The 19,131-nt window shown below is 41.5% G+C and overlaps 1 protein-coding gene across 2 annotated transcripts in view; it reads right to left on the bottom strand.

Annotated features, from left to right (window-relative positions):
- Positions 1-6,495: 6,495 nt before the first annotated feature.
- Positions 6,496-19,131, bottom strand: part of ENOX1 (ecto-NOX disulfide-thiol exchanger 1) — a gene marked incomplete at both ends in the record, with an annotated part of 223,766 nt that continues 211,130 nt past the window's right edge. For both annotated transcript variants that reach the window (XM_084234631.1, XM_084234632.1), the window contains 2 exons: positions 6,496-6,627; positions 10,803-10,888. In XM_084234631.1, coding sequence (XP_084090757.1) covers positions 6,496-6,627; positions 10,803-10,888 — 218 coding nt within the window. The remainder of the gene's footprint in view (positions 6,628-10,802; positions 10,889-19,131) is intronic.

Below are 19,131 nucleotides of genomic sequence, written 5' to 3'. Positions count from 1 at the left end.
GTATATCCTCATCCCCTCTTCCCTGACATCCTTACTTAAACCTGGATGCTGGGAAGAGTGGGGTAAATGATCCATGTTGCTTCTCCAGAAAGTAATATATTCTAAAGAATCTCAAGATAGGCGCGCAGACCTCTCCTGCCGCCCGCTGCTCCTCTCAGCAGTGTGCTTTGGTCCTTCTGCCTGCTCTGCTCCCCGCTCTGGTTCTAGTGAATTCTCTCACCCTCCTGTGCTTCTGACTGTACCCAGTGCTTGTATAAGTAAATAAAAAATAAATCTTTAAAAAAAATCTCAAGATACATACTTATTCTTTGGATTCACCACCAAAATATCCCATCCTAATTGGAGATAGAGGGTCAGGAGAAAATACTTAGTCTTTTCATTTTTCCAAGAGTATAATGCTGTCCTGTTTCCTCTGAGATATTTTATGTTTGAGAAAATACATCAGGTTTGTCTTTGCCAAGACTTTCCTTCCAAGAGGTCTGGTTTGGGTTAGAAACTTTGCTTGTTCATTGATTTCATGAGTCCCTAATCCTCCCAGTGAGGCCTTGGGAATCTAGAGTTCTTTGGAAGCCCTAGAAGTAGTCACACACAATTCACCACTCTCATTATGTCACAGTAAAGGTATTTCAGGGAGGATCAGGAAGCTGACTCCATTTGATACTCCTGATGACCTCTGAAGAAAGATACTTTTCAATAGGAAGAGGACTGTGAGGCTATGAGATGGAAACTTGCTGGAGGAGTAGTACAGTCTGAGATGACTGAGTAAGATCAGGCAGTGGCTAAATTACTGGAAAATTGTAGGAAATAGGTGTTACTATTATCATTTCAATGATTAATCACAGGAGTATAATGACTCAACTGGGTTAATTACAGAAAAATGCTCTAGGCTACCTCACCATTCTGCCTTGGTGCCCAGGCATTCTAATCCCTCTAGAACCAGAAAGGCTGGAAGATTAATTTCCAAGTCCTTGGCAGTAAGCAGGAACACAAAATACTGGACAACAGGTTAGCTCAATGTAGATTTTGCTGTCCATCCTCTGCTACCTGCAGTTTGGCACACCTGTAACAATACCACACCACCTTCCTGGGGCATGCATTGGAACAAAGTAAACTTGATCTGGTCAGGAAATAGACAGCGAGCTGCAAAATCCTACCCAGTTGCTGAAGGGACAATTATCCTAAGAATATCATAGTATTTTGTTTTTTGCAACTTGATTTAATGTGATTGTAAGGCATAAAAATGATGCCTGATATATTGACTAGATGTGAAGATCAATGTCTGTTCAATAAATGAACCAAAATATTTTTAATACATTATCTCCTCCTGGAGACAGTGCCTGAGTTCTCAGCCCATGCTTCACATTTTATCAAAAAAAAAAAAAAAAACTAAGGAAATGCATCCTCACTTAAGCACAAACATGTTCAAAGACGAAAGATTAATTTATTGATTAAATCTGAAATTGACCAATTTTGAGCTTTTTCTTCTGAAAACAAGAATGCTTTCCAAAAATTTTTACCAGATGTAGTGGATTACAAAGCACTTCTTCAGATATGAGAAGCAGATGAAATAGAATATTCTGGTGTCTGATTCATTCCTATTCTTATCTACGCATAACTCTTGCTAAGTGAACCTGACAGTGTTGTGGGCTGATATTAAGACAGACTACTTTAGCAAACAAGAAAAAGGGTGTCACTCCCCACAATAGTAGATGAGTTTTATAATAGAAATTTCTTTGTGCAGGGGAAGATATTACAATTTTCAACACACAATAAATATATTTGGTAGACAAAAAATGCATTTCATTATATGCCGTGTTCTTTCTGTTGTACATTAACCACTTTTTGCTTTGTATAGAAAAGTAAGATTTTCTTTGTAAACTGTCTGCAATTTATTTTTGAGTCTGTTTTTGCCATGAAGTAAGAACATTCCATTACACAGCCCTCTACTGAAAAATGTACGTAAGAGATGGAATGTGCAGTGCAAATGTTTGAACTATATTCCTTGGGCATCTGTTCAATTTGGAGCATAGGCAAATAGAGTTAAAATTTTGGAGAACAGCTAATTTCATTAACACAACCAGTCTGTAATTACTAGATTTACTGGAGTTCTTTACTTTGATACTCTCAGCAACTATAATAGATACGTATGTTCTCTAAAATAATACTGTTGTATTATTGCAACTACAACTATAATTTTTCCTGACAATGTCTCAGCTGGGTTTAAAGCAAACTAATTAATACTTTACTTAAATCTTGCATATTGTATACTTAGTTGACCATCATTCAAAATGGCAGTTACCCAGAGTCATAGAGTTCCTTCACAGTTGAATGTATTTGACCCTAATTACAGCTCGTTGGAAATTTTCCCCTTACGTGAAAAGGGATCTACAGCAAAGCATTCCCAGCAACTCTACATTTTCTCTGTGCTGAGGGTCCATGTGACAGAGACTGCCCATTTGTCTGTGTAGGAGCAATGAAGGCCTTTGCAGGTTTTAGAATTACAATTACTTTGCTCATGTCCATCTTGCACCTCAACATAATTATTTGTGGGGCTGATGCATTTTTTATACCTATTTGAGAAATATAATGTCCTTTATCTCAAGGACAGGTATTGGATGATACCAGGGGAGGGGCTTACCTACTTTGCTTGAGATGATTAGGTAGCCACTACCTGATCTTACCCGCTCATCTCACTATTTTTGAAGAAACCAGTGTTTTCAGTCTGCTTTGGTCTGTTGGCTTCTCTATGCCTGCTGGTGGATTTTTTTTTTTTCCCTTGAAGGTAAGAAATTTGCCGAGATCTTGTAACTGAGGGTTAGAAAGCTCTAGCCTGTATTATTAGATCTAGTAACTCAATGTTTTGATTGAAAAAATTCAGAAAGTTCCTGGTACAGTCTAATTTCATTCATTTAGTTCATTCATTGACAGTGGTGAATCTTTAAAAGTCATGGTATGTCACGTTACACAGTGAGAGACTGGAAGGATGATCTGCCCAGAGAACTAGGAGAGAGACAGCCACATACACAAATGATAAAAATACAGTGTTAGGTCTACAGTAAAAGGGAATGACCAATAGTGGGTACATGGGAGGAAGTAGTTGAGGGAGCTGAGCTTGCTAGAAGAGCAGATAATTGACATGGGCTTAAAGTTAGAATTGGATGACTCTTGGCATTTCAGTAATACGCAGTACATTATCACCACATTTTCTTCCCTGGAATCTTGGATCAATGATATTTTCAGAAATATCTCTGTTCACTTTCTGTCCTATGTTGTAAGAAATTACCAGCAAAACCGCTTTGGGACATAACTCAAAGTATGAAAGACATGCTTTGATCCCTCAAAGAGCTTGTCATCTAAGAGGGAAATGAGGAGGCAAAGTCGGCTGGGAAGCAAGTACCATGGGGCCTGGCCACACAGAGGCAGAAGTAAATTCTGTCTTCATTCTGAGGGATGGAGCGAAGCTTCCTGGGTGAGGTTGTGGGGGCATTTCATTGTTGTCTCTTAAGGCGGTGAAGTAGTGTCACATCTGGTGACAACTGAATGAGAGAGGTCATTGTATTTGGATGGAATATGAGCAAAAGCAGAAAAAGGAAAATGTTGTTGTTCGGGTAAATAATGAAAAAAGCAAGTCAGAAAACCTTGTCGGGGCCCGGTTATGAGGTGTCTCCAAACCTTTAGTATTTTGCTGATTCTCAGAACCCAAGATTTGTTACTGGGTAGCTAGATGTTAGGATGTAAAACTTAAGTAATTGCAGTTAGATAAAATCAATACATTTGTTGACAATATGATTAGTTTCAAGTATAAATTAAAATATTACTAGCAAAACACATTTTCCTGTGTGGCTTTGCATAGGAGTCTAACATAGAAATTTAGCTCAGATGACACATGTAATCCAAAATTTTGGAAGCTGCATTAATCATTTCAGACCTGAGTTGCTATTTAGAACTCTAGAACAGTTTTAGAATATAGTGTCTTGTCATCTGATTGAATGTGAGGTCCCTCCATGCCCTTTTCCTCATCAGAGCTCGATGCTAGTTTACTCCGTGCAGTGCAGCTGCGGTGCCTACTGGCAACATTTGAATGTACAAATGCACATTTAAAAATACTGCTCATGCTTTCAATTAATAAAGAATCATTGTTCGGGCCTCCCCTGTGGCGCAGCGGTTGAGCGCTGGGTTGCGAAGCTGCCCGCGGCCTCTGCAGCGCCGGTTCGATCCCCGGCTGCTCCCCGGCCACCGGAGGAGGGTCCCGCATGGCGCGCAGACCTCTCCTGCCGCCCGCTGCTCCCCTCAGCAGTGTACTTCGGTCCTTCTGCCTGCTCTGCTCCCCGCTCTAGCTCTGGTGAATTCTCCCACCCTCCCGTGCTTCTGACTGTACCCAATGCATGTATAGACAAAACAAAAACGAACGAATAGATAAATAAAAAAAAGCATGCCTCTATTAAAAAAAAAATAAATAAATAAAGAATCATTGTTCATTTTAAAACAATATTTGCTCCCCCCAGGGTTAGTTCCCATAGAATTTCCTTCACCGATACACCCGTGCACCATCACCACAGTCCCCTGTGCTCCTCCCTCTCTCTCTGATCCTTCTCCCTCATCTTCCCCTGCGAATATTGTTGAGAAATGAACATGATGTAAAAAATAAAAAGAATCTAGGTATGGTGCCTTTTGTTGTGTCCTGCTAGACTGTTTTTTTAACTAGGTATCTCACAGAATTTTGCTCTCATTGTTTTTTAAGTGAACCTCTTAATGTTATTTTCCAATGACAATATCAGTAAATGAGGTCATCTCTCCAATTACATGTGTCCATAGGGTCTCCTGATCTAAACATGTCAGGACGATGGTAGTTGTGGGCACTGACAGATGGTAATGAAATAGCTTCTAGTGTTCCAATGTTTAATAAGCTACTGATATTTAGTTGAATCCCCAACACCCCTTGTCATATCATCCCTGTCAACTCACGTGGAGAAGGTTTGGGAAAATGTTTTTCCCCACTGAAGTCTGAGTTTATTAAAGAGGGTATTACTCATCTCCACATTAGCAGCATTCGCACTGCGCCTGACATAAGTAGGTATTTATGGGAATTATGAATAAATACCTTAATGTATCAGGGCTCAGTGAAAAGATAGAACAGTGATGTCCAGTGGGAAATTGGGAACATCTTGTCAGAACTTCAAAGAACACTCACTGCTGAGCTATCTTTTGAAAAACTGTTTCATTTAAAAGTAACAATTTGAATAGTTATGTTTATGTGATTCTTCTTTGAGGAAGCTGGAGATAACAATCTCAAGCTGTATCCTATTTCTAAGTGGAAGGAAAAAGGGCATCCCAGAAGGGAATACCAAAATCTGCCTAAATTGTTAATAATTTGACTGCTAATTCTTAAATTCCTGTTCTAGCTTGTATGTTACCCAAGAAATAGTAAGAACTAAACGGCTATTTGGCACCTAACCATCAAAGCTCAAAACAAAGGTAAAATTTATGTTTGTTATATTTGGATGCTGTATCTTGGTATGTTTAGCCATGGTCTACTCTAATGCTCTATAATCTTTTTTTCTTAGTACTATCCACTTTACAGTTATTTATGTTTGTGTTCTCTTAATGTCACTCATACACTTCGTCTTTTTAGAAATGATGGGCACTAAATAAAACTGAACTCAAATATCTCAAAGAATTTGAAAAACCAATATGGTAGAAGTCATATTTATTGAAAAAAATTAATATCTTTGCTATAAAATTTGTAACAGGAATATTTACTGTTTATTTTGATGCATAAACCTGAATATTACATACCAAGTACAAGACAGTAGCACTAATTTTTCCTTTATTTACATTTTATGAAAATTGTTATGCAGTCCATGTTAAAAGAACTTATGATGGAGAATTGTTACATTAGAAAAATAATATTCTCGATAAAGCATTCTCAAGGAGTCCAATCACATTTTCTGCCCCTTCAATAAGGCAAAGTCCCTGGAACAGCATATAACTTAATTTACAAAATACAATAAATGTTCTGACACATATTCAAGTTTTCTTTTGGTATGATTTTTTTCCTCACTGTAAAATTACTTTTTTTTTATTAAAACAGAAAGACTGAGGAAAATGTCATTGAATGATTTCAGCTATACATTACATACACAACTCTGTAGCTTAGCAACAAGCATTGCTACACCATCATTAACTTTAAATATTTTGCTTGGTGAGCTGTTCTCCAATGTGGCATATTTTAAGATTTTTGCCATCGTTATGACTGTGGAATCACTGCTTGGTTTTCATAGGAAACAGATCTGTCACAGTATGAGCTGGGTTTTAAGGAACTGGCACACAATGACATTTCCACTCACAAGAGAATTCCACGGATGGAACGAACGTCAGGCTCTGAGGGCTCCACAAAACCCCACACGGGGCCCCCCCAGACTTCCAGCTCTCACGCTGCACAGCCCTGGTCGGGTTCAGACGGCTTCATTCCCACAGACTTTTTGCTCTTAACAGTTAGGTAGTTTTAATCCCTTCAAAGGCACACAGCTTCCACCTTTTCTCCAGCGTTGCTCCCACACCTGTGAACTCCTGCTTAAACATGCGTGGCAGCCTCATCAAAAGCATTTCAATTTCGTTTGCAGATATCTGTTAGAAAGGAAGAGAAGTCACTTTTGGAGAGAAAGAAGTCACCTTCAAGAGGCAGGGAGTTGGGTATAGATGAACTTTCCCAGTGAGAAAGAAAACATGTCGTTTTCTGCGTGGCTGTAAGTAACATCCTGATGAAGAACAGCATGAGTTCCATGCTGAGCTCGACCCTCTTCCTCCTCCTCCTGCAAGCGTCTAAAGAGTGGGTCAGGAGAGTGTAATGGTTCCAGGTCAACTCTTCATAGCTTGGCTACCTCAGCAGCCACAGCAAGCCTGGACTCTCCCTCGCTACAGGAGGAGGTAGGGATGGATGTGGGGGGCTCCAAAGCCATCACCGGCTGGAAGACACCTTGCCCTCTGCTCAGGGGGCAGGGCTTGATCTACAGCACTGAAGCCAAAGGCAGGGCCTGTGGTTGGATTTCTTGTCGCAATGACTTCTCTTCCGCTAACTTCTGCAGGGACTGAAAAGGTGTAGGAAGAGAAACAAAACCCTACATTTACAACCCTATACACACTACCCTCCACGAAATCCGCACTGAGTTGTTTGCGCAACGATTTTCTTAGATTTTTTTTTTACATAAAAATTTGAGCAATGGTTCATTGTTCATTAACAATTCAACTACAACCCTGCAGTGTAAACCCTGACTTTTTTTTTTTCTTTTGTGTTTGCATCCTCATGCATGTCCGTACGGGCAGACCTCGTGTAACAAGGCAGAGAAGACACTGGCATTGGGCTCTGCTATATCTGGTGGAATCCTGTATTAAATGCTAAATGATCCCTATCTAGATGGTCTGTCCTAGCAAAGGGGAAACATTTAAGATGAACGTTGTGAAGATTATTGGCTTAGCGCAGAGGTGGGTACATAAATATGTTCATTGAATCAAACCTATTTTTCCTTGGTAGGATCACTATGTATGGTTTTGGAACCTATGCTTTTGATTTGATAAGATTCATTGGATGGTGAGACCAAAAAGACCAGTAAGTAAAATCAACTGTTCATGGAGATTTCACACCATGTATTTGCTATTCTTGGGCCTATAATTAAAACTTAGTGCATTCCTTGGGCCTATAATAATTGAAAACTTAGTGAATTCCTTTAAAATGTGCTGAAGATTCCAGGTTAACCAACTAGTCTTTTAAACAGAGCCTTCAGAGTCATAGTGACTGATTGTTACAGCTACCTTCAGGTCGAACTGACTTAGATTCCAACTCTATACCTTGAAAACTTAAATATATGTAAAGTTTTTCACCTAAATAGGTGTAGCACAAGTTTCCATTTACGTGACAGAGCACGATGCTGATTGCTCTGGGATGGGGGGCTGAAATGTGTTTTGCGAACAGGAAGTGAACAGTGGGACACCCTGTTAACAAGATTGGAACATGGTGGAAATGGGGGTGCAACACTGGACTCACTCTCTAAAGCCCAAATACCAGTGTTCAGGTAGATGCACTGTCAATAAAAAGGCCAATCTTGCTGTTCAGTGGCTTCCCATTCCCCAAGTCCCTGACTTAGCATCTTGGTGTGGGAGGGAGGGAGGGACTCATGTTTTTTCTTTAAAGATTTATTTATGCATACAAGATGTGGGTACAGTCCTGAGGTGGGGGGGTATTTGTACCAGAGGGCTGGGAGCAGAACAGGTAGACGGACAAATACATAGCTGAGTGCAGCAGGAGAGGCCTGCTGCACCATGTGGGTAGCTCCCTGGCCAGCTGCGGATTGAACTTGTGCTGCAGAGGCTGTGGATAGCTTCAGAGTGCTGTGGTTAATCCCGAGCCACTAAAGCTCTTCTTGCACTCATCTGGGTAGAGGGTAGCTAGATGCTAAATGCTACTTTACATTGTGTTAGTGATGATGCTGGCCAAATCAACGTGACTTCTGTTCTAAATGCAAGTTTTACAGAGTCATCCTACTATAGTCAGTACCGCCCCCCACCCCTGGCCCAAGTTGGGGAGCCCACATAGAATATTTGGCCTCCATACTAAAAACTCTGTGGGGCATTATGTCACTCAGTTCCTTCTAAATGACTGGAGGCAGCGTGTGGGCCCCTGCACCAGACAACTCAGGATCAGCCAGTGGCCATGCCTGGATTATGAACCTTTTGGCAGCTGAGGCAGGGATAAGGCTGTGGTGGCTATTTACAGGACAAACCAGTCATTACTTTGTTTTCTACTTAAAGCCCTGAGGATACAGAATTCTAGTACATTGCTGTAAGTTGCTGTGTAGCTTATAAAGTCAAAATGTCCTCTGAACCTCTCTGGAGTAGAAGAGTATGTAGTCCAATCCGGCACCCTGGAGTTTTTAGTCAGAACATGTTTTTGATATTTTGTTAGGCATGAGGAAAACAGCTGACACTCTACTGACCATTTCATTCAGATGAGAAGAGCACTGGGAGAGGGCCTGTCTATTTCTTCTGTGAGGGAAATACTTTCTTCATTAACTTCTAAAATAAGGGTGCCAGTTGGAGATTAAATGGAATTTTCTTTCTGAATCCCTTCTAGACAAGTCCATCACATAATAGCTAGGGGCCAGGGATGAATTCTCTCTTCTTGGAGACTGTTCTGAAGGGAAACCAGTCTCACCTGAACTAATGGCTGACTCACTCTGTTGAGGGTAGGAGATGTGAGCTTCCAATCATTCATCACTGATGACCCCGGGGGTCTCGTTTACACACACTCTCTCTCTCTCCACTGATATGGAGAGGAAACAAGAGTCCTGACATTCTTAGCCCACTTCTGCCTTTTTTTTTTTTTTTTTGGAACAACTGCTTTTCAACAAAGACTTCTCAGAAAGGTTGGGACTGTCAAGAATGCCAGGGAAGGTAAAAGGAACCAAAGCAAGACCTTCCCAAGGGCTTATTCTATGCCAAGCACATTGGCTGAAGCATTTCATTCAATCCTCCCGGCAAAGGTTGTGATGAAATAAACAATGACCTAATTGAAAGGAGAAAAAAAGTGTTATGTTTCTTCTCATTTTACCTCAGTTAACAGAATTTTCTGTTATGCCCCTCTCCATGTCAGTGGAGGCTACAGAGAAGACATGATTCTGAACTTTAAGAATCTTCTCATCTCTTTCCTGTTTTGGGTCCATCCTATCACCAACTGGGAGAGAATAAAAGGACATGAATCTGGGATTGGGAAAAATGCTTTCTGTGCCAGATGCTTTCTCTCAAAGGGGAAGTGCAAGACCCATAGAAAGGTCAAGCAGTTATGGAATGATGAATTAGTAAGGTAATGTGAATCAAAGAACACAGTACACTAATCAACACTGGCCACTGACAGTTTCAAATTCTACAAGTGCATTCAGGCCCCTCGAGCTGCAGCAGAGGGCCTGGTCCTACAATTCCATGACTTTGCTGTGTCCTATGGAAGAACTGCTCATTTCCATTCTCCTCCACAGCAGAACACTTAACAGATGCCTTACTGACAGACCTAGCTTCTTTGTCCTGTGCCCAACCCCTTCCAGAGTTTCCCCAGGCAGTGCTAGTTAATGTATCATTATTTGGACAGAGGTCTGGCTCATTGTTCTCATATTGATACGTAAATTGAGCTTTCTGTCCCTTCCTTTTAACACACAAACCTGCGTCATGCTGGGAAAACAGCTGATTGGCAGATGGAGAACTGAGCCTCTGAAAAATGATGTCCTGATGTTGGAATGACCCTGGAGGATCCCAGCTGAGATTAACTTAGCAGTCATTTTTTCCATTTAGAGAATAATGATGGAAAACACCCATTAATGTAGTTTTCTTAACAGTCACATCAGATCTTTGTTATTTGAGGTGATTTTCTCTATTGTGTGGAGGCCTTCACATCGCATCCTGTGAGAGTATGGTCTGAGGATAATGTCACATTAGCCAGCCACCCTGACCTGATTTCTCCCTTGTTTGGGGGAATTTTCAGGCCAATCTGCCATTTTAAATCCCTCATATGTCTTTTAAAGCAATTTGGCATAGCCGAAAGGCTGATTTTAAATAACTTCTTTTCTTTCTACATAGACAAAAGCAAGTAAATACAACTGCCTGCCCCACACTGAGGTCCTTGTCCAGGAGCAGCCCGTAAACATCACACACTATTGTCTCCCTTGTGTAGCTCAGGGAGGGCACGGAGGGTGAGGGGGGCGCACCCACAGCCAGAAGCCATCACGGGAAATTTCAGCATCACGAGATCAGAAATTTACCTTGGAATCCAGCTGCTGCATGTATGACCAAAGGTATTCTATGTTCGCTCCAAAGGGATGGACGTGAAGAAACGTTGATATGATGCCTGGATTAAAAGGACAAACACTGTATGTTACGGAGAAACAGTAAGACTCTCCCACAACATCATTTCACCCCAATGATGGCTTCGTCAGGCTCGGTCATTACTTTCTACCAGCACGCCATCGAGGAGAGCACATTCTAGAGAGTCACAGCAACATGGCAGACAGGACACACCACCCTCCTTGAATCGTAGCTAGAAAAGCTACACTCTGAAATAATATATAGATGAATAAAGGCATTTCTAAACAAAGGCTTCTAGTAGCATTTCAACTACCAATTTTATGCTTGATTTACCCATATAAAATTGGAATTATTGGGAGAATAAAATGATTTCTTTCCTCAGGGGACTCTGCGGTAGGAAAAGGGCACATGCACCCATCAGAAATCACGCTCCCCCCAAATTTCCTGATCGTTTCAGTTGCTAGTTATGAGATGTGTTTCGTCCATATTTGCCATCAGTGCCACTGCAGGAAGCACGAGTTCTTCCCAAACAATCCCTATTTCCCTATGATTGCTGCTTTTGTGGAAAGGAGCTGGTTCACTCTCTCCTACTCTCTACTGTACTTTAAAAGATCATTGAGGGCCTCCCTGGTGGCACAAGGGGTTGAGACACAGCCTATGAAGCTATCCTCAGCCACTGCAGCTTGAGTTCAATCCCCAGCCAGGGAGCTACCCACATGGCACAGCAGACCTCTCCTGACTCGCTCACTGCTCCCCTCAGCAGTGTGTTTAGATCAGTCTGCCTGTTCTGCTCCCCACTCTGTCTCTGGTGAATCCTCTCACCCCTCATTCCTCTGGCCTGTACCCCGGTTCTTGTATGCATAAATAAATAAATCTTTAAAAAAAGATTATTGAAAAACTCCAAGAGTGAATAGTTAGTCTGGAATCTGATTATAAATCAAGAAGACTTCCATCAAGAAATTCAAATGTCAAAACTGTACTGACAATCTGAGAACCCGGATGTCGGTGTCGGGACTGACATCGCAGCAGCACCTTCCAACCCTTGCTGCTCCTACATCCAACATCAAAAGAATGAAATGAGGTGACAGGCTCCATAGGCTATATGTTGCTATTTGTTAAGAAACTGTGTCCAGACTGCATCTTTGGTTCTCTTTTAAACAGGCTTCGAAAAGCAATCCAAGGCTATGCTCTCACTCACTACTGTGAAGTTGGATGCTTGAGCACCACAGGTCCAAGGGAAACCCCACGCTCACGTGAAATGCAGTTGAAGTGCGCACTGTAGGAGCACCTCTCTACACCAGGTCGGTCCACGGAGTGCAGGGTGTCCATGGGGAGATGTGGGATAGGGTCCGGGAACCCCTGACTCCTGTGTGAAGCCTGGGACACTCTGGGAAGAGTGGTCACTTTATAAAGAGTACGTCCCAGTTTACCCTTACACTGAGCACAGAGAACCCGAGGGTTTCATCAACATTTGGGGAGGTTTTCTTCCTTTAAAAGCATTTCTCTGTCCCTCCTTTCCTTCTGGGTGCTGCTTTTTTTCCCTTTGTAGTGGCTGCTCTACTAATGCAAATTTCAGGCCTACTTCTGTGTGCACCCATATCTGTTGTCAATTTGCTGTCATGTAGGTGGAGGTGAGCACATCAGCATGTATATTTTGAGTCGCACTAGCAATGGAATTATTTAAAGTGCCCAGAAGGAAAGGAGGGACAGAGAAATGCTTCTAAAGGAAGAAACCCGACCCTGTGCATTGCGAGGTACAATGGAGAAAAGATCTCTAAGGTGCAGAACTTCTCCTGAGCAGGCACCACAACCCTTTATTTCAGCACAGCGGAGATGAGCTCCCGAGCCCCTGCCTTAACAGTCAGAGGGAAGCCAAAGTAAACTAAGCAGCAGCGTTTAAAGGGCCCATGTGTCGATGCACCTGTGTACAGTCAATGTAGTAATGCTGATCAACCGCGCGTTGGCATGGCTGATGGCCAAGGCTAAACCAACACACCACAGCGCGTCCAGGCTGACAGCCCTACCCGCTCTGCTGTCCTGACCCATCAGACAGGGGGTGCAGCTCACAAAGGGGACAATAATTTGGGAAGACAGGAGTGACTGGACTCCAGGAGATATCACCAGCATCAGGCCAAACCCTCAGGACTAGGACATGGAGAAGATTTGCTAACAACACAGAAGCAAACAGAGAATCGGAAGATAGAAGAACATATCCCAAATGAAACAAGACAAAACTCCACGAAAAGAATAAGGAACTGCAGATATGCAAACTCCATCATGAAGAGTTCAAGATAATGATTATAAATATGCTCACCCACCTTTAGAAAAGAACGTATGAATAAGAAATATTCTTAGAGTGTGGGGCAGGCAGAGGGTATTGATTGGTTGGTGGACATGGGGTGGCTTATGTAGTTGTCCAGGTGTGAAACTGTATACCGGAAACTTAAAATATTGTTAACAAGTATTACCTTAATTTTAAAAAGCCTGAAAAGTTTTAAAAAATAGGTTCTAATGAATGCTTTATTAATAAAGTAAAAATGTTTTAAAAATAATACCTATTTGCCTTTCCTAAGTAGGAAAGAGAGGCAGAATTCTTTTGGGGAATCGCCTCCATTCTGGGTGGAGAGCGGGACTTTCCCTGATGCCCCAGGCTGATGACAGATGGTCCTATGCCCACTTCTTTCTGCAGAGAACCTCCGAGAAATGGTAGAGAGATATCCCCCCACACCCCTTATGGAGGAAGCTGAGGGCTTCCCAGGGAGAGGAGCTACGCTCTAAGAGAGTGACTCATACAGACTTGGGGGGTTGTGAAAGGGGAAGGCAGCGTTCCTTTTCTTCATTGGACCTACAGATTTCAGCGAAAGACATACTAGACACTTAGGGTGGAGAACGCAGCCATTGCCGAACTGGTGGGCTTCCAATGGGATGGACTCAACAATTCATTTTGGCCATTTCCATGGAGAAACAAAGGTCTCTGCAGTTAAGAATGGATTTCCCAGCAGTGCAAAATACAACTTTAAGTAGATAACTTATGAAAATAAAAAGAGTAGGGGGCCTGTGAGTATTCTTGACCTTTTTGCACATCTCACAGACCTGAAAAATCTAGAGATAAAGGTACAGACCAGCTCTGTATAACTTGTGACAACACGGCCAGTTCCACCTTAGGAGAGCGCACAGAGGCGGCGCACAAAGGCATACTGAGCCTTTCCCATCAACATCCTAATGTATTCTCAGTTGTGGATCTGAGGCCCAAAGGACCACTTTTAAATTAGCCCAATAGTGCTAGCTTTTCACTGCTTCCTTCGCTCTTTACATCTTTCCTTAGAAGCAATCAGGGCTGAGGTTCTAGGGATGCAGCACCACATCAGACAAGTGAGGTCCCTGTTCTTGGTAAACAATGTAAGTGATGAATACACTCATGAACAATAAAGGACATGCTTTTAAATAGTGAAGCACAGTGAGGAAAACAAACCAGGTCACAGGGTGGCTCCTTCCATTTCTGATTTTCAGTAAAGGCCATGCTCCCTTATAATTAACTGCCTTCTTTCCTACTAATGTAAGAACTTCATGAGAAAAGCAGCTCATCTTATCACCACCATTGGTAACACAGGATTTCAATATGGCAGAGAGGTGGTTCTGAAAACATGGTCCCAGAAATACATACCTCAGGATCACCTTGGATGTTACTTTCATAATAATCACACTGTGTGTGTCAGACCAAAGGGTCTGTGTTTTATATTTTTAAAATATTTATCCATCCATGCATACAAAAGCTGGGGCACAGGCCAGAGGTGTGGGGGTTGAGAGAATTCACCAGAGACAGAGTGGGGAACAGAACAGGCAGACTGAAATACACTGCTGAGGGGAGCAGCGGGTGAGTCAGGAGAGGTCTGCTGCGCCATGTGGGTTGCTCCCTGGCTGGCCAGGGATGGAACCCGTGCTGCAGAGGCTATAGATTGCTTCATAGTGCAGTGCTTAACCCCTTGCTCCACCCGGGAGGCCCTGGGTCTGGGTTTTCAATAGGCTACCCAGATGATGGTTCTTCCACAAGGGAGGCTAGCAACTTTTACATTGGATAGTAGGCTCTTCATAAAATTTTGGTAATTTATCGGTATGGGCATTTGTGCTTTGGGAACAAGACTTAGGTCAAAGACTCATTCTTTACGGTCACTTGCTTGTAGAGAACAACATCCACTCCAGGTCATTTGTGTCAGGCACAGTACAGATGGCCTCATCTCTACTCACTAAAAACACACCTAACACACAGCACTCAACCTTCAAGTTTTCCTGTCCATTCCATTCATCTGCTTCCTAATATCTATGTATTAGGGGAAATATTCTAATTCAGAGATAGATTGGACATGTGCTTGTGTGTGAGACGCTGACAGTGATGGAAATGGAGGGAATTGTCAGGTGGGAGGGAGAGTTAGGCAGAAGCAGCATCTTGGTTGTCGATAATTTACATTTCCTAATCTGTAAGGGGCAGGAACAATATGTAACGAAACTGATCATTAAGAATTTGGGAATGGTTGTCAGGGGTCCGGAGAAGTTTTAAAGAAAAAGGGACCTCAGAGGTCCAGGGAAGTTTTAAAGAAAAAGGTACTTTAGACTTGTCAACAGTTTTGACTACATCTGTATGGGATTTACAATAATGACTGACACTAACAAGGTGCCAATCAGGACTGCTGAGAATGGAAACCTACTGTGTTAGAAATGATTAGAAAGTGAGAGAAGATGAGGTGATACAGACCCAGAGTTATATTGTCGACAACTCCTTAAAACTATTAGCCCATCAATACAACCTTTTTGATTCACTCTCCATAACAGCCAGTGATTTTCAGTCAAACACAACACCAAAGCTATGGTCCTAAATCAAAAGTATTGATTCATTTTGTCCCACACAAATTCAAAGTACACCAAATCCAACATCTAGGCCACATGTGAAATGACTGGGAGTTGCAGCACAAACACCTGGCGATGCCAAGTTGACCTCCTGTGCAGTTACTACAGAGTTGTGAGATGTGAAATGCTGCCCTGAAATACACCATCAAAATCTTAGTTCTTTTAGGTTCAGTAATATGTCTGCCTCTCTTCAGGATTGATTGCAAAATAAATAAGCCTTAATCACACTAATAAAGTACTTTCTATGGTTCTCCCTTTAGTTTAGTTTGGAACAAAGCATTTGATCCCCACTAATTGTCAAGCAGAAAGTTTGTCAGGGTTGTTGAATTCCCAAGGGACTCTAGATCAAATTCTGCACATTTCCAAATAAGGTTATCAATGAAACCCCACCGATCTTCTGTGGTACTTACTTAGCTAATATGCCTTAAAGATTCCAATTTCATTTAACTGAGCATGAGAATGTCTGGAAAGCATACGCACTTTAATCCAGAAAAATAAGTGTCATAAATAATCACAAATACCTAGGATTCCTCATTGGTTTGGAAGTTCTAATCATCACTTTATGTTTTCTATAGATGGAATTGATTTGAATAGCTTATTCCTTGATGACCCTTTTCTTCCAGGCAAATCAAGATTTTTATCACTGTGCATTTTTATGTGACATTTAAACACAGGTACATTTTTTATGAGGTTGAGTTTTCCGAATACATAGGCATACTGCATATACTGTAGACACTCAGATATGATGAAGACTTTGTTAATAAATACTTCCACGAGAAGGGAGATATTTTTGCTGTGTGCCTGGCCTTCCAGACTGACTTAGACTAGGCCCACTGTATCCTTTATATAGGCTTAACCATTCCAAATGTTACAGGATAATTGTAAAGAGTATTCCTGACTCTTCCTGATATATCAGAGGACTGGAGGACTCCTGGAATCATTCTACTTATGAGAGTTCTTAAGAAAAGAATAGCCACAGCCTCCCCAGTCTCCAAACTCTCTTCTCTCTTTTGCCTGCTCCAGAGCAATTTTGGACCTATATTCTGCCCCCATCACAGTCCTTATAGAGATTCCAGAAGCTGTGGGAGAGATCTTATTGGTCCTAACATTCAGGTGGTATCTATGAAGTATAAATGAACATTTAATGGCAGGACATACCTGCATCCTTTGGCAGGATATTGCTAATCTTGGAAATATTTATCTACCTTACCATTCTCAGGGATATTTACTCTCCTTTTGACTGACAAAGGATTGATGGCAAAGATATAAAGAACTCATAAACTCTACGAAAACACCACCACCCAATCAAAAAACAGGCAGAAGACCTACATAGACACTCTTTAAAGGAGATATTGATACTGCAAATGGGCCCAGGTAAAAATGTTCACAGTCACTTATTATTAGAGAAATGTAAATCAAGACCACAGTGAGATCTCATCTCACACTGATGACAATGGCCTATATCACAAAGAGCAGGAACAGTGCTGGCCCAGGTGTGGAGAAAAGGGAACCCTCCTACACTTCTGGTAGGAATACTAATTTGTCCACTCCATATGTAAAGTAGTATGGAAGTGTCTCAAAACATTAAAATTTGATCTGCCATACAACCTACTAATTCCACTCATAGGCATCTACCCCCAAAATTCATAACCAGTGAATGAAAGGAAAACCGCACTCCCATGTTCACTGCAGTGCTACTTACTGTAGCTGAACTATGGAAACAACCTAAGTACCCCAGATCAATGGATCAAGATGATGAAGTATATACACACAATGGAATACTAGTCAGTGATCAAAAAAGATAACCTCATGCCATCTGTGGCTACATGGACAGAGCTGGAAGGGAAAATGTTAACTGAGATAAGTCAGAAGGAGAAAGATAAATACCACCTGGTGTCACTAATATATGCAGTATAAAGTATCTAAACTAAGAGTCAGAAGTTTAAAAACTAACCCGAAATTATATCTGTCATTAAACTTTGAGTATGAGAAAATATTTAGGCAGACAGTTATTAGAGAAATGAGGGAAAATTAAATTTGTCCATTTATATCAAACACCTACATCTCTAGCTTGCCCTCTATTTCAACATTCTCATGTGTTAATTCAAAACACTATTTCTCTTTTGATCAATGCCAAACTCCGAAAGCTAACAAACACAGACCAGTTCAAAAGGCCAAAGTAAAGGGAAATGTCCTGGAAAATGTAGAGTTGGTTGTGCCAACATACCTACTTTTTAATGGATATCCTGACCCAAAGTATGCCAAGCGAGCATATTGTTCCTATATTTTTGAGATAGCTTACAAGAAAGTTTGTGTTTCACTTAGAAAACATTGTAAATGGACTGTGTTCTCTATTTAGAACACAAAAGGAGAAACAACCTGTAGTGAGTAGGAAATAAAGAAGATGGAGACACATTTCCATTTTTTCAACCTTCAAGTGGTCTGTATTATTTCAACTTAAACAAAGAGGGAAAGTTTACAGCTGATCATTATGTGCTTTGCTCATACCCTGAAAACATCATAGGGTCACACTGAGCAAAAGAGAAACAGTTTGTCACACTGAGCAAAAGAGAAACAGTTGTCAGAGTTTGACACGTTTTCCAGTAGAAGAAAAATCCACTTGCCAGCTACATATGGGTTCATTTTGGGTTCCCGAAACTGATAGCACATCAGCATGTCTTATGAAACTGGTGCACGGCATGTTATTATAGCTGTATATCATCGGGAGAGGAAAAGTAATTGGTTTTCCTTGGAGTATCTCTAAGTTGATGTCATATTCAATAACCCTGTAGTTGAAAAATCTATATTTGATGGATGAAGTTTGGACTATCTTTTGAGTGTAATTCCTCCTGTGCCAGCTTCCACAGGCCCTGGTGTACCTGTCATTCTGAGGTGAATGCATACGGTATTTAGAAAATGCAACCCAGTGCTACTTTTGCCAGATAACAAACTACAGAAGAACAATTTGTCTCCCATGCACAACAGCCTCATTCCTCACTCTTAACTATGCCATGGAGGAGTCAGTCTAAACTTGGAACCCCACACTGGGGTCAGTGCCAAGGAGCAGCTTGAATCAATGCTGCGCATCACAAAGTGAGGATGGTGGCTTCCCTGTCGAATTTGAGGGTTCTGGAGACAGGCTCAAATCTACAGGTTCCTAAGGTGGGGTCTTAGTTAGAGTACCAACACATCCTCATCAAAACTCTTTCTTGTGAGAGTAAGTACTACTGCCGGATCTGAGGATGAAAACTAGCAAAAGAGAACATGTGGAGCTTTGTCTAGACAAAGAAAAAGCCAACCTAGGTGTATTTTATGACTAGCTTGTTTTATTTATTTTGGGACTCCTGGATCAGATGATCATGCATTAGCTTGGCACTGATAATC

This window comes from Talpa europaea (assembly GCF_964194135.1).
Source record: "Talpa europaea genome assembly, chromosome: 6".
Classification (NCBI taxonomy): Eukaryota; Metazoa; Chordata; class Mammalia; order Eulipotyphla; family Talpidae; genus Talpa; species Talpa europaea.
Note: the sequence above shows the minus strand (reverse complement) of the source record. Positions and strands in the feature narration are given on the sequence as shown.